This window comes from Mesoplodon bidens, assembly GCF_964165515.1.
Source record: "Mesoplodon bidens genome assembly, chromosome: 1".
Lineage (NCBI taxonomy): Eukaryota > Metazoa > Chordata > Mammalia > Artiodactyla > Ziphiidae > Mesoplodon > Mesoplodon bidens.
The window spans coordinates 30,358,202-30,375,047 of NC_138176.1; the positions used below are offsets into that span (position 1 = coordinate 30,358,202).

General features: G+C 36.9%; 1 protein-coding gene across 4 annotated transcripts in view; it reads left to right on the top strand.

Annotated features, from left to right (window-relative positions):
* Positions 1–16,846, top strand: part of HPSE2 (heparanase 2 (inactive)) — a gene marked incomplete at its 3' end in the record, with an annotated part of 577,025 nt that overhangs the window by 46,275 nt on the left and 513,904 nt on the right. For 3 of the 4 annotated variants that reach the window (XM_081247709.1, XM_081247711.1, XM_081247710.1), the window contains exon 3: positions 9,079–9,240. The exons of the other annotated variant lie outside the window; for it this stretch is intronic. In XM_081247709.1, the coding sequence (XP_081103835.1) occupies positions 9,079–9,240 (162 nt within the window). The remainder of the gene's footprint in view (positions 1–9,078; positions 9,241–16,846) is intronic. 4 annotated transcript variants of the gene reach the window in all.

A 16,846-nucleotide genomic window follows, 5' to 3' on the forward strand; every position in this document is an offset into this window, starting at 1 on the left:
TTGATGAGAAAGACCATAATCTAACTGAAAAGATCTTCTGCAACTAAACATATAAAGAAAGAACCACAATAAGATGGGCAGGAGGGGTGGAGTTGTGGTATGGTCAAGACCCATACCCCTGGGTGGGTGACCTATAAAGGGGAGGATAAATAAAATTTCAGAGTTTCTTCCCAAGGAGCCATGGGTCTGAGCCCTTGCCTGAGGGTCCTGTACTGGGAAGATGAACCCCCAGAATGTTTGGCTTTGAAGGCCTGCAGGGCTTACTTTCAGGAGACTGAGAAGGCTGTGGGAGATAGAAACCCCACTCTTAAAGGACACACACAGTATCCGACACCTTCCAGGACCTAGGGCAGAAACAGTAATTTGAAAGGAGCCTGGGTCAGACCCACCTCCTCATCTTGGAGAGCCTCTTGGAGAGGCAGGAGGCAACTGGGGCTCACCCTGGGGACATAGACACTGGCAGAAGCCATTTTGGGGAGCTCGTTATACCATGTGGACACTGGTGCTGGCAAACACCAATTTAGAATTCTCCCTCTAGCTTATTAGCACTGGGACCTGACCCCATTGCCAGCCTATTGGTACCAGTACTGGAATGCCTCAGGCCAAGCAACTAGCTGGGCAGGAACACAGCCCCACCCACCAGCAGGCAGGCTGCCTTAAGATCCCCTAAGCCCACAGCCACCCCGGGACAAGGCCATGTCCACCAGAGGGCTGAGAACTGGGCCTGAAACACCCCTGTTGCAGGCACTAACCTTGGGACACCCAGGGCCCTGCAAGGGCCAGAGACCCCGGGACCAAGCTCTGTCCATCAGTGGGCCAACACCAACCCCAGGGCCACTGCAGCCCTGCAGCCTGCATGGCAAGACCCAGCCCAGCCACTAGCAGGCTGGAATAAGCTTTGGGACACTCTGGACCCTGCAACCAGCCCCACCCACCAATGGGCCAATACCAACTCCCGGACCTCCAGGGCCCTGCTGCCAGATATCTTGGACATGGCTCCATCTACCAGTGAGTCAACATTAGCCCCAAAACTCCCAGGGCCTTGGCCCCACCCATCAGTGGGCTGACACCAGCTATAGGACCCCTGGGCCTTTCAGCCAGCGACCCCAGAACTCAACTCTGCCTGCCAGTCGGCTGGCTTTGGCCCCAGGACCCAGCTTCACCCACCAGCTTCAGGATCCCCTGGGCCCCAACTCCACCCATCAGCAGGTGGACACCAGTCCCAGGACCACCATATCCTTGCAGCCTGCTGTACCAGGACCTAGCCTACCCACCAGGCAGCCAACCCCAGCTCTGAGACACCTGAGGCCCCTCAGCCAGCTGTCCAGGGATCTGGCCCCACTCACAAGCAGGCCAGAAGCTTTGGGACACCCTGGACTTAGCCAGCTGCATCAGGAGCTGGCTGCCCGCCAGTGGGCCAGCACCAATGCCAGGGCCCTGCAGCCAGAGATCCTAGGAGTCGGCTCTGACCATCAGTAAGCCAGCAGCACCTCTGGACCCCCTGGGCCCTGACCCCATCAACCAGCAGGCTGTTACCAGCCCTGGGATCCTCTGGGCCCCAGCCCCACCCACTAGCAGGCCAACAGCAGCTCTGAGATACCTTAGATTCCTCAGCCAGCCACTTCATGATCCAGCTCCACTTATCAGCAGGCCAACACCAGCTTTGGGACACCCTAGAACCTGCAGCCAGTTGTGTCAGGAACCAGCCCCACCCACTGGCAGGACACACTAGATCCAGGAACCCAGGTCTCACAGCCACCAACTCCAGAACCTGGCTCTGCCCACCAGTGAACCAGCACTAGCCCCAGGACCCCCCAGGGTTTCACAGACAGCCACCTTGTGACCCAGCTCCTCAACCAGCAGCTAGCAACTTCCACATAAGGCAGGGCCTGGCAACCAACTGAACTGTGGATAGCTATGCCTACAAGACTGCCCATAGCAGTCAGCCCTCCACAACAGAAGGATCCATGCGGCCCACAGAGGGGGCATGCCTAGAGCATACGGTCTGGTGACCAGAGGGGAGTATGCTGCTGGGATGCATAGGATGTCTCCTACAAAAGGCCACTTCTCTAAGGCTGGGAAATGTAACCAACCTACCAGATACATAGAAATAAAAACAGCAAATTAGACAAGATGAGGCAACAGGAACAAGTTCCAAATGAAAGAACAAAATAAGACCCCAGAAGAAGAAATAAGTAAAGTGGAGATAGGCAATGTACCCAATAAAGAGTTCAAGGTAATGATTATAAAGATGGTCAAAGAACTCAGGAGAAGAATGGATCAATAGTATGAGAAGTTTGAAGTTTCAACCGAAGAGTTAGAAAATATAAAGATGAACCAAACAGAGATGAAGAATACGATAACTGAGGTAAAAAATACACTAGAAGGAATCAACAGTATTTTAAATGATACAGAGGAACAGATTAGTGAGTTGGAAGACAGGGTAGTGGAAATTATTGAAGCTGAACAGAAAAGAAAAAAAAAAAAAGAAATGAAGACATTGTCAGAGACCTCTGAGACAACATCAAGTGTATTAACATTCACATTGTAGGGTCCCAGAAGGAGAAGAGAGAGAGAAAAGGGCAGAGAATATATTTGAAGACTTAACAGCTGAAAACTTCCCTAACCTGGGAATGGAAACAGACATCCAGGTCCAGGAAGCACAGAGAGACCCAAACAGGATCAACCCAAAAGGACAACACCAAGTCACATTGTAATTAGAATGGCAAAAGTTAAATAAAGACTATTAAAAGCAGAAAGGGAAAAGCAACAAGTTACATACAAGGGAACCCTCATAAGGCTGTCAGCTGAATTTTCAGCAGAAACTCTGTAGGCCAGAAGGGCAGGGCATGATATATTTAAAATTATGAAAGGGAAAAGCCTGCAACCAAGAATACTCTTATCTGTCAAGGGTTTCATTCAGATTTGGAGAGATCAAAAGTTTTACAGACAAGCAGAAGCTAAAAGGGTTCAGCACCACAAAATCAACTTTGCAAAACTGATAAAAGGACTTTTTAAGTGAAAAAGAAAAGGTCATAACTAGAAACATGAACATTATGAAAAAAAGTTCACTGGTAAAGGCAAATATATAGTAAGTGTAGTAAGTCAACGACATACAAAGCAAGTGGGAAGATTAAAAGACAAAAATAGTAAAATCATCTATATCCACTATAAGTAGTTAAGGGAAAAACACAAACATGTGGAAGGTAAACAGTATGCTACTAGACAAGCAATGTATCACTGAAGAAATCAAAGAAGGAAAAAGAATACCTGGAGACAAGTGAAAATGAAAACAGTGTTCCAAAATTAATGGGATATAGCAAAAGCAGTTCTAAGAGGGAAGTTTATAGTGATTCAAGCTTTACCTCAGGAAAGAAGAAAAATCTCAAAGAAACAAACTAACCTTACACCTAAAGGAACGAGAAAAAGAACAAACAAGACCCGAATTTAGTTGAAGGAGAGAAATCATAAAGATCAGAGCAGAAATAAATGAAATAGAGACCAACAAAAAATAGAGAAGCTCAATGGAACTAAGAGCTGGTTCTTTGAAAAGATAAACAAAATTGATGAACTTTCAGCTAGACTCATCAAGAAAAAAAGAGAGAGGGCCCAAATCAGTAAAACCAGAAATGAAAAAGAAGTTTACAACTGACACCACAGAAATAGAGAGGATCCTAAGAGATTGCTATGAACAATTATACACTGATAAAATGGGCAACCTAGAAGAAATAGACAAATTTCTAGAAATGTACAATCTCCCAACTGAATCAGGAAGAAATAGAAAATATGAAACAGACCAATTACCAGTAATGAAATTGAATTGTAATAAAAAGTTCAAGACCAGATGGCTTCATAGGTGAATTCTATCAAACATTTAAATAAGAGTTAAAACCTATCCTTCTGAAACTATTCCAAAAAATTGCAGAGAGAGGAACACTTACAGACTTATTCTATGAGGCCAGCATCACCCTGATACCAAAGCTGGACAAAGATACCACATAAAAAGAAAGTTACAATAGTTAACTGTATGAACATAGATGCAGAAGTCCTCAACAAAATATTAGCTAACTGAATCCAACATTATATTAAAGGATCATACACCATAATCAAGTGGGATTTATCCCAGGGATGCAAGGATTTTTCAGTACTTGCAAATCAATCAATGTGATACATTAACAAATTGAAGAATAAAAGCCATATGGTCATCTCAATAGATGCACAAAATGCTTTGATAAAGTTCAACATCCATTTATGATAAAAAATCTCTAGAAAGTGAGCATAGAGGGAGCATACCTCAACACAGTAAAGGCCATTTATGACAAACTCATAGCTAACATCATGTTCAGTGGTGAAAAGCTGAACACATTTCCTCTAAGATGAGGAACAAGGCAAGGATGTTTACTCTCACCACTTTGGTTTTTGAATTCATGTTTATTGAGGTATAATTACATATAAGGAAATTCACCCATTTTATGTGTACAATTCAATGAGTTCTGACAGACCTATATGGTCATGTAACTACCACCACATAAAAATGTGGCACATTCCATCACCTCCCCCAAACTTTCCTCATATCCTTTTGTGTTCAATAATCTCCGTTTCTCTTGCAATCACTGATCTGATTACTGCACAATAGGTTTGCCTTTTCCAGAATGACACTGTGATGGTTAATTCTATATATTGACTTGTATGGGCCAGAAGCGTGCCTAGATACTCTCACCACTTCTGTTCAACATAGTTTTGGAAGTCCTAGCCACAGCAATCAGAGAAGGAAGAGAAATAAAAGGAATCCAAATTGGAAAAGAAGAAGTAAAACTGTCACTGTTTGCAGATGACATGATACTGTACATAGAAAGTCCTAAAGACACCACCAGAAAACTACTAGAGCTCATCAATGAATTTGGTAAAGTTGCAGGATACAAAATTAATATACAGATATCTTTGCATTTCTATATAACAATGAACTATCAGAAACAGAAACTAAGGAAGCAATCCCATTTACAATCACATCAAAAAGAATAAAATACCTAGGAAGAAACCTACCTAAGACCTGTACTCAGAAAACTATAAGACACTGGTGTAAGAAATTGAAGATAACACAAACAGATGAAAAGATATTACGTGTTCATGGATTAGAAGAATCATTATTGTTAAAATGACCAGACTACCCCAGGCAATCTATATATTCAGTGCAATCTCTATCAAAATATCAATGGCATTTTTTTCACAGAACTAGAACACAATTTTAAAATTTGTATGGAAACACAAAAGACCCTGAACAGCCAAAGCAATGTTGAGAAAGATGAACAGATCCAGAGGTATTATGCCCTGACTTCAGACTGTACTGCAAAGCTACAGTAATCAAAACAGAATGGTACCTACACAAAAACAGACACACAGATCAATGGAACAGAATATAGAGCCCAGAAATAAACCCACACATTTATGGTCAATTAATCTATGACAAGCAAGAATATACAGTGGGGAAAAGCACTCTCTTCAATAAGTGGTGCTGGGAAAACTGGACAGCTACATGCAAAAGAATCAAACTGGACTACTTTCTCACACCATATACAAAAATAAATTCAAAATGGCTTAAAGACCTAAATGTAAGATTGAAAACCATAAAACTCCTAGAAGAAAACATAGGCAGAACACTCTTTGATATTACTCAGGGCAATATTTTTTGGATCTATCTCCTAAGATAAAGGGAAACAAAAGCAAAACTAAACAAATGGACTTAGAAAGCTTTTGCACAGCAGAGGAAACCATTGTGAAAATGAAAAGACAATCTACTGAGCGGGAAAATAATATTTATAAATCATATGACCGACAGGGGATCAGTCATATGTGAGATTATATATATGTGTGTGTATGTGTATATCACATCACATCTTTATCCATTCATCTGTTGATAGAACAGTGGAATATTACTCAGCCATAAAAAGATGAAATCTTGCCCTTTGCAACAACATGGATGGACCTGGAGAGTATTATGCTTAGTGAAATAAGTCAGAGAAAGACAAATACTATATGTTATCACTTATATGTAGAATAATAAACAAAAGAATGAATATAACAAAACAAAAAGACACAGATATAGAGAACAAATTAGTGGTTACCAGTAGGTAGAGGGAAGGTGGGGAGGGGCAAAATAGGGATAGGGGATTAAGAGTTACAGATACCATATATAAAATAAATAAGCCACAAGGATATATTGTACAGCACAAGGAATATAGCCAATATTTTATAATAACTTTAAATGGAGTATAATCTATAAAAATATTGAATCATTATTTTTTAGACCTGAAATTAATATAATATTGTAAATCAACTATATATACCTCAATAAAAAGATTCTATATTGCAAATCTATGTTTTCCCCAAACATTGTTGAAATGTACTTTTTTAAGTCTAGGACGTTTGTTAGGCCATGCCCATTGTTTTCTTTTCTTACTATTCTTAATATTAGGTAATTTGTTCACTTTATTTCAAGGTTCTGGCGTAAATGACGTTGAGGATATCAGTTGTAATTATGCTTCTTCTACCTTCTGCGTAATACATTTGTTAGATAGGATATAGAGAGTTTAGTAGATATTCTACCCTTTGAATTAGACTTCTATTAGAAGATATCAGGATAATTGAAACCTCTTTTTCCTCTTTGTAGTATATTTTGGTACGAGTTTTGTAATTTTTGGGGGGAAAGTATCATCCATATTTCTTTTCTGGATAGATCAGCTGTGGTATGCTACTGTATAGTATAAAAAGGTTTTCTTTCTATTTCCTCAGTTTTACCGTTTACCATACTTTACTATTAAGTTCTTGAGTTTCTATATAGGAGTAACTTCTGGAAAGATCAGTGGATTTGGCTTTGAAAATTTCTGGATTTGGGGACTGACCATGATATGTGAATTTGAGCAAGTCACTTATGCTTTGTGGACCTCAGTTTTTCCATATATAAATTAAGGATAATAATATTACTCATTATCATTTAGGATTACAAAGCAGATTAGGATTTCAAAAATAGATGACTGACTATTAATGATTTATACAAATAGTGCTTTTATGTTACATAACAAGGAACAAAAGATAAGCAGTCTAGCACAAGTATGGTAGCTCAGTAATGACGTTAGGGGACTTAAGCTCTTCCCATCTTCCTGTTCACCATCCTTAGTGAGTAAGACCTTTGCCCTCTTGCTTCTTGATTCATTGCCACAAAATGGCTACTATAACTTTGTTTGTGTTTTAGGCATAAAGAATAGGAAGGACTAAAGGGCTGAAGGAAAAAAAAAACTGGTCTTAGTGCAGTTCTGTCTTTTAATCTGGCCAGGGAGGTCCTACTAGGATGTGTGCCTGCAGCTCATTGGCTAGAAGCATGTTACATGGCCACTCTTTGCTTCAAGGAAAGCTGGGGAATTGTATATTTTAGCTCTTCAGTCTCTGTAGTAGAGGAAGGCAAAGGAGAAGGGATTGTGTTTAGGATTTGGGTCAGCTAGTCAACAATGTCTGCTTTCATCGATGGTTGGAAGGATTCAATGATACACTGTATTTAAAAAATTTTATATAGTGTAATTTAAATAGATGTATACTGTATGCATTATTCCTCTTACCTTCTATTGATGATCTTATAAACTAGAGTGTATTCTTAAATTTATTCTAATTTTGTATTCAAGGATCAGAAAATCTATGAGATTATTACTTACTTGATTGTTAAATGAGTGCACCTTATTGTCTACATCCTAGAAATTAGTATAAATATGTTTAGGCATAAATATTGCATTATTTCCAACCAGCTCCTCTATTTTTATCTAAGAATGAGTGAGGACCATTCTTACATCTGGCTAATCTTTGTCAATCACACATGCTAATGCTTAGAAGGTAGAAGTTGTCGTGGGTTTGTTTTTATATCTGATCTTCTCTTTTAGGGCTCTTTTGATGTGTTTGAAAATCTTTTGCACAGAATGATGATCAGCCCTTCATGTCACATGCCCTATTTTCTCTTAGGTGTCATTGATATTGCTTAAAGAGCCAAATCTTTCCTATTGGTACCATTGACATGGGCATTAGTTTTTCTTTTCCAAAGCCGTTGGTGTCAGCAGTGGCAGAGCAGTTTTTTTATTTTTAGCACTTTTTTCCCCTAAAATCCTTCAGTTTGTTACATAAAACGTGTAAGTTTCTAGAGTTGTCATTCCAATTGCTGCTGATTTGTCCGTATACGATAATCAGCTGAGTTATCTTTTAATTTGTAAAAATAAGTTACTTTAGGACATAAAAGGTCCCTGCTTTTTGGGCAGCATTCTAGATGAATGTTTGTTTTTGAGAAGGGCTGTTTTCTGGAGAATACATATGCTTTGAGTGAAAATCATACTGAGGTGTGAAAGGCAGCCTATCACTAATAGCAAAATAATTGGGAAAGAGGCAGTTCTCCAGAGTGACTCTAGCCCTACTCTTGCTTTCTTCAGTGACCCACAAAATACTTTTATATACTTTATATATTTAAAGGGCAATTAATGAGTCTGAATATACTCAGAGGTACATGAAAAATAGCAGTAGAAGTCCTAAGCAGCTGTACCACAGAATGGCAGCTTTCATTTGAGCTGAATGGGCTGGGTGGGGGGTAAATTTGAAAACAGGCCCAGTATCCTGAATACACATGCTGGTGCTATCACCCAGTCCTACAGCCTGAAGTAGAGGGAATGACCTTCATAGTCACTAGTATTCAGGCAAGGTCGTATTATTTTTCCCCATGGTAAAAGATGTTAAGAAAAGGGACCAGGAGGCACATAAGTCCTGGATGTAAGCTGAGAAGGGGAATGGAGGAGTGAGAATCTTAAATGAGGTCAGAGAAAGCTAAGAAACAGAAATCTCCAGAGAATTTGGAAATGACCAGAGAAACCTGTAGGATGCATCATGAAGTAGGAGACCCTTCAGGTTTATTATTTCTGAATCTCTTCACTTTGATGAAAATGATGGTAGTTTATAAATTCTGTCATATTGGGTGCAATAGGACTTTGATGTGTATATGGCTTTTGTTTTGTTTTGTTTTTTGCTGCCTGTCTTCTTTCTTTCTTTTTTTAGACATTGTTCGAAGTGATGTTGCCTTGGATAAACAGAAAGGCTGCAAGATTGCCCAGCACCCTGATGTTATGCTGGAGCTCCAACGGGAGAAGGCAGCTCAGATGCATCTGGTTCTTCTAAAGGAGCAATTCTCCAATACTTACAGTAATCTCGTATTAACAGGTAAGGCTATCGGCGTCGGCTGTAATCTTAGAGCACTGTAGATTGATGGTCTCCATCAGTTAGCAACTTGATGCTTGGGAGACACTAAAGTGGGATTCAGATGAGCTGCATCTGTCTGTCTTTTCCCACTTATCCCTTTTAAAATTGTGATGACTCTTATATTCATATAAAATATTTATTACATTTTGCAGATGTATTTTGGCTTGAGGTTATGGGCGGTTCAGCATGTGTGTTCTCAAAAGAGAGAACCAATGAAAACCTAATGAAGCCTTGTAAAAATATGACTTTTTAGATGTGTGCCAATAGATTTGAGAAAATTACTAAATTTGGTGTCTAAGAAGCAGCTATTTTCCTCTTTCTGTGTATGCCCTTTCTGTGAACCCAGTGAATATAAAGATGAAATGTAAAAGAGATAATGATCCACAGGCAGGGCTGAGAATGTTCTATTCTTGGTGGAGTTTGAAAATATCTAGGGAATTTGATTTTCTTTTTAAGAACAAAGAGGCTATGAGACTGAGCCATACTCCTTTACATCCTTGGTTCTAGGCGGGAAGTGAATATATGTGAGAGCTCAAAGGAGAAACAACTTTTTGCAGGGCTGCTGCAGACTTTGCTGGTAAAGAGCATGTGAGTTGCATGCCTTTGTCAAGCTTTGGAAAAAAATTCTAATAGCACACTCTAATGTGAGAATCATGTAGGACTTGGATGAACTAAGAAGAGCAGTCTGAGTTACCTCCATTTTCTTAAGGGAATGCAAGGCAGATCTGCATTATCTTGATTCAAATAAATTTTAATAAATCAAAGTGTGTGTTTTCCCTTGTTTAGGAATATTAAAAAAATTAAAAGATGGAGTGCCTGACAGGCTATGAACATCTCACACTTATTTTTGTAAACTCCAAGTTAGGAAAATTAAAAAAAATTTTACAGGCTTCCTGGCATTTCACCAGGTTGCTTCCAGCAACCAGGTTGTTTTGCTTTTGAAAAAACACAAGTCTCTTCTGACTCTACATCTGTACCTGGTGGAAAACTCAGCAACATGAGATGAAAGCCAGATTTAAATGTGGCTTTGGAGAGCAGAGAAGAGGATTATGGATTTCATAAGTGTAGGCCCTATTTTTTGTTCTTTGATAGGTCATTAAGGAAGGAAAACTTAAAAGTGATTTATGGCTAATAAATCCTAAATTGGTTAGTGAAACTGTGTTTAAGTTTAGATGTTTGGGAAGAACATATTTTTCTCCAAATCTCTTCAGTCTACCTCAAATGTACAAATAGTACATGTATATAGTATTTTCCAATTCAGTTATTGGAAATGCAGTATTTTAAGCTATCCTTATTCTAATTTTTTAGGCATACATTAGAGATGTCAGACCCTGTGTTCTTTAATGTGACATAGAAAGAGCTTAGGGTAATTCTAATCCTAAACTGTGCATCCAGAGTGTGGCTTGAAGGCATATTATCTTTGAAAACACAAGTGCTCTATTGAGTTCAATGGAATCTTTTCTAATTCTCAGTAACGTAATCCCTTTGGATGTTTATTCTCAGTTCAAACTGTTGGAATTAACATTGTCAACTTTTACCCTGACAACTTGCTTACTTTCTCCTAAACAAACTTACCCTAGAGAAGAGCCTCTTTCCTGCTCTCACTTCTCCCAAGCTGCTTCAAAGAGCCCTCAGGCATTTTCCACATTTTTCACCCAAATGCCTGTTGCAGAGGTGGTACCTTGCTGCAGACAGAGCATTTGGTGTGCCCTGTGTTGTTTACGTGAAAGTTCAAAAGGTTTTGGTGCCAGGTGTTGAGAAGAGATGGAGTCATTTCATTTTAGCACCAATGGTAAAACTATTTTACTATCCTTTAACTAAGTCTTTGATTTTACACAGTGTAGTTTTCTAATTGTTATGAAGTTTAATCCTTGATTTCTTGTATAAATTTTGAGAACATGGTCTCCAGACAGCTAAACATAATATTTAAACATAACTAAACTAACTTCTGTAAATATTTCCCTTTTCGGTGATGAATGTATATTGGTAAGGAGGGTGAGGTTGAAGGGGCAGAGACCTCTCAAATGAAGTGACTTTCTTTACCAACATGTTCAGAACACCTACCCTAGGATTTCTGCCTGGTGATCTTTTACTTATTTTGTATAACTCTGGCATGTTTGAAATGTCTGCCATGAAACTATGTGGGAACAGGATGAGGAAACTGGGCCTCCAAAATCTCAGAAAGAGATCACTTTTTAATGTCTCTGCTCTCCCCTCAACCTCTCTACCCAATTATTTACAGAATTTCATGTACATGTGTAGCAGTGTATCATGATTGTTTCCTGTTAGTGGTCAGTTAGTGGTATAGTCTTCATTTTTAAATTGGACAACTAAGTTAACAGTAGAGGAAAAAATTAATTAAGTGATTGAAATGCCAGTATAGTAAGAAATTAATAAAGTGATGGAAATGGCAGCTGCTTAAAAGCTTATTAAAAATGATGGCTCTTGCCCTTCACCTCAAAAGCAAGCCCTCATTCTTAGGTGTTCCATCTTTAGCGGATCTGTCAGCATGAGGTGAGAGGTATGCCTTCATATTTTGCATTCTAGCTTGTGATCTCTCTTAAACAGCCATCCTTCAGATGAGGGCAAATGATATTCTAGCTTTGAGGATCTTCTGAACATTTAATAAAAGGAAAACCACTCTACAGTTCTAGTGACAACCCAGTTAATGGAAACAAGTGGTCCTCATTGTATAATATTTTTTAAAAAATGGATTGTATTTTTGCATGATATTAAACATGTCTTAATATCTTCATGTGAATGATTTACATGTTATTGGAAATAATGTTAGCCTCACCTAATCTGGAGGGTTTTTGAAGTAAACTCTAAGGTTATGTGAAGGTGATGGAGGAATTCCAGGAGAACATCAATGATAGAACTATTTTAAATATGCTGCACTTTTTTACACTGACTCACCAACACATGCATGTAATCTTGTCGAGGAGCTTCTTGAATCTGAGAGTATTAAATGTCACTGTGCATGTTACTCAAGGAGTGATAAATGAAAGGGAGAGTTTGGTAGGTGACTTTAAGCAAGAACAGTGATCATGTCTTCTGTATCTTTGTGCTCTCATGATTCTTAATGTGATAATGCTCTGTAAGTTTGTTGAAAATGTTCTGCTGTGTACACATTGTAAGTTCACTCAAAGACTACTTTTTAAGGGTTAATTTGGACATCTATTAAATAACTGTTTATAGGTTTGAATTTAGTTATTTGTCTCCCCTCCCCTGGAGAACCCCCTCTTTTGAGGTATAAAGTGAGCTTTTGTGGCTGATGCCTGTACTATAATCAAATGAAAAACAGAAAATAAAAAGTTAAAAGCCAGCCTTAAGGGGCAATACACTTTCTAGGATTTTCTTTAGAACATAAACTCCCAGAAGGCAAGGAATATTATATTTGTGCTGCATTCTGCATAGTAATTAGAACATAGTGAATGATCCTATAATGAAGTCAACTTTAAAAAAATTTGTGTTGTGAAGTCATCTAGTCAACTCTTGTTTCCAGGTAGCCTGAACCGTATAGCCATTATAAATGGATGGCATTACTCAAGATGCTTCCCAAAATTCCTTTATGAGGACTCTTGTTATGTTATTGTCTGCTACTTATGGTTTTGTACCTCTTCTTTCAGTCATTAGATTCCAAAATATACTGAGATTCCAAAATATACTGGTTAGCTTTATTGTATTACTGTGGTAAATGAATTGAGCAAAAGAGGCTCATACTTCCTTGCTGTGGCCAGTCTTTCTAACTTCAGTTGAGCAAAGGGCTCAAATAAGTGTTCTTTCAGTTCTCAAAGGACTATATCCAGGTCTCTTTAATTATTTGCATTATATTCCATAGTATTGAATGTAACATACTTTATTTTACCATTTCCCTATTAATGTATATTAATTTCTATACATATTTACACATTTATTTCTGTAGAATAGATTACTGAAAGTGGATGTCTGGGTCAAAAGATACATATTTTTAAATTTTATGAATTCAGGTTTATTGAGGTATAATTTACATTATAGTATAAATAAATTTGGACAGGTTAATATATTATAGAGTCATATAGCTGTCATCACCATCAAGATACAGAACATTTCCGTCACCCTAAAAATTCTTTTGTCTCCGTTAGCAGTCACTCTCCTTTCTCAACCTTAGCTGTGTCTGATCTGATATTTGTCCCTAAATGTCATATCAGTGGAAAAATAAAGTAGTTGTGTGTGTTTGATTGTTTTCACTTAGCATGATTTTTTCTGAGATTCAGTCATCTTTTTGCATATATTAGCAGTTCATTTCTTTTTGTTGCTGAGTAATATTTCATGTTAAGAATATCCTACAATTTATTTATCCACGCATCTGTTGATGGACATTTGGTTTATTTCTAGCTTTTGGTGATTATGAATAAAGCCACTGTAGACATTTACTCTCAGATCTTTGTGTTGACGTATGTTTTCATTTCTCTTAGGTAGGTACCTAGGAGTGGGATTGCTTGATTTTATGGTGCCTGTTTATAAGAAACTGTCAGACTGTTTTCCAAAGTGGCTGTACTATCTGGCATTCCACCGACAGTGTGTATGAGTTCTAGATACTCCATATCCTTGCCAATAATTAGCATTGTCTGTCTTTTAAATTTTAGCTATTCTAGTGAGTATGTAGTAGTAGTATCTTTTGGTTTTAATTTGCAATTTACCTTATGACTAATGATATTGAGTATCTCTTCTTTGCTTATTTGCTATCTGTATATCTTCTTTGGTGAAGTGTCTGTTCAAACCTTTTGCCCATTTAAAAAAAATAATGACTTTTGTTTTCTTACTATTGAGTTTTGAGAGTTCTGTATATATTTTGGGCTACAAGTCCTTTATCTGACATGCAATTTGCAAATACTTTTTTCCTCTGTGACTTGTCCTTTTATTTTTTAACAGCTTTTTTCAAAGAGCAGAAACTTTTAAATTTGATGAAGTCCAGTTTTGCTTTTATGATTTGCATTCAAAATTATAATGCATTCTGCCAGATTATTTTCAGAAAAGATTGTAGCAATTCCCATTCCCACTAGCCATGTATGAGAGCAGTTATTTCCTAGCATTCTCATTAGTGGTGGGTATTAGTGCTCTTTTCAATCTTTTCCACTTTAACAGGTGAAAAATATTATCTCATTGTTGCAATTTTCTGGCCATAGCCAGGGCGAGTATATTTTCACATATTTATTGGTGATTTATATTTTCTGTTTTGTGAATTACCTACTCATATCTTTGCCTTTAAAAAAAATTGGGTGTTAATCTGTTTCTTATCAGTTTATAAGTGCTCTCTGTGAGTTAGGAATGTTAATCCTTTGTCCTATGTATTGTAAACCATTTTCTTCCCTGAATGTCATTTATTTTTCAACTCTTTTTAGTTTAGAGCTTTAATCTTTTACTATGACTGGAATTTATGTTTATATATAGTGTGATGTAAGCATGTAACATTGTTTTCTTTCAAGTAGCTAACCAGCTTTGAATACACTGGTTTTTTTAAAATAAAACATTCTTTTGCCCCTGAGTTGAAACATCATATATGTTATATATTATACTCCCACATATATTTGTACCTATTTCTGAACTCTACGTTATGTTATTTTTTTATTCTTTATTTCTGTGCCAGTGTTATACTGTTTTCATGTCTGGTAAGGCTTATTAACCTTTGTTTTTCTTTTATAAGGTTTTTACAGCTATTCTCATATAATTACTTTTTGAAATGAACTTTCACTTTCTCTGGTTAAAGAAAATTCATTGCTGGATTTTGATTGGAATTATATTCAATCTGTATCCTAATTTGGGAAGTATTGATATTTTTCTGATGTTAAGTCTTCCATTTATGATGATATATCTTTTCACTTGCTCAGTTCTTGTTTTATGTTGTTTGATAATATTTTGTAATTTTTCTGTACCTTTCTTGTTAAATATATTCTTTAATATTTTATACTTTTGTTGATGTTGAAAGTGAATTTCTTTCTCTTTATAACTTATTTCCGGTATAAAGAGAAACTATTCATCAAAGACAAAGGTAGATTTTTTCCATTTTCTAAATTTTTACCTACTGTTTTCCTTTTATTTTCTAAAAACCTCCCCATAATATTGAAAAATAGTGGTGATAGCTGCTTTTCACATGATTTTAATGAAAATGACTTCACTATTTCATGTGTATAAGCATCTGAATATTTATCCACTAAAACCAATCCCTTGAAAGTCAAAATATATTTTTTTCAAAATGAGAATGACTTTATTATTATTTATCATTATGATAGAGGAAAGATATTTTGATTAACATTCTTCTAGGCATCTCTCTATCCATACACACACATATACATAAGCCATAAATGTATAGGAAGCACAAATATAATTTTATACAAACCAGTTTTATACAATATACATGCCTGTTATTTTGTAACATCCTTTTTCTTTTTTCTTTTTTTTTTTTTTGGTAACATCCTTTTTCTTAACAATATTTTGTAGATGTCTTTCTATATCAAAGAACATAGGTTCATATTCTTTTTAATGGCTACATTAGAATTGCATTATTGTATGAATATTTTGTAATTGTTTAACTGATCTTCTATTTATAGACATCAGGGTTGTCCCTAATTTTTAATGATAATAAATAATGTTGTGATGAACAGCATTGCATATCTTTGTGCAATTCCTGTAAGTATGAGCGCTATGTTGAAGGAATACACATTTAAAATTTTGATGCATTTAGTAAACGGACTTTCAGAAAGGTCATGCCAGTTTATACAGTGTATGAGAGAACTCACTTATCTTGTCTTTTGCTCATGCTGATTATTTTCCGTTCTTTTATCTGTGTTATTGTAATAGACAATGATTGATATGGCATTGTTTTAAATTACATTTCATTGCTTACTAGTGAGGTTAATGATCTTTTTACATTCTTTGCCATTTTTATTTCTTCTGTGAATTGTACATTTCTTTAGCCTTTTTTTTATTGAGTTATTGGTCTCTTATTCAATAGTAAGATCATTTTATATATTAGGGATAGTAATCTTTTGTCATGTATATTGCCAAAAATGTATTCTTGGGCTTTTAAAATTTGTCTTTGTTGTATTAATAGTTTAGTTGTTAAATATCGTACATTAATGCACGTATGTGGAACATAGAAAAATGGTACAGATGAACCAGTTTGCAGGGCAGAAGTTGAGACACAGATGTAGAGAACAAATGTATGGACACCAAGGGGGAAAAGCCGTGTTGGGGGGTGGGGATAGTGGTGTGATGAATTGGGCAATTGGGATTGACATGTATACACTGATGTGTATAAAACTGATGACTAATAAGAACCTGCTGTATAAAAAAATAAAATTAAATTAAAAAAAACCTAATACTAAACTTTCTTTGGGTTATTTGTATGGAAATATGTTAATATTAATATTTCAGACATTACATGAAATTCCTAAAAATCAAAAAAAAAAAGTTGTTTTTCCATTTTGTTTTTCTTTTTTCTCTCTCCCTCCCTCTGTGCTTATCCTGCCAGGCTAACAGTTTGGAGATTGTCTCTGTCCTGCCCTTGGTGTTACTATTCTAGAAC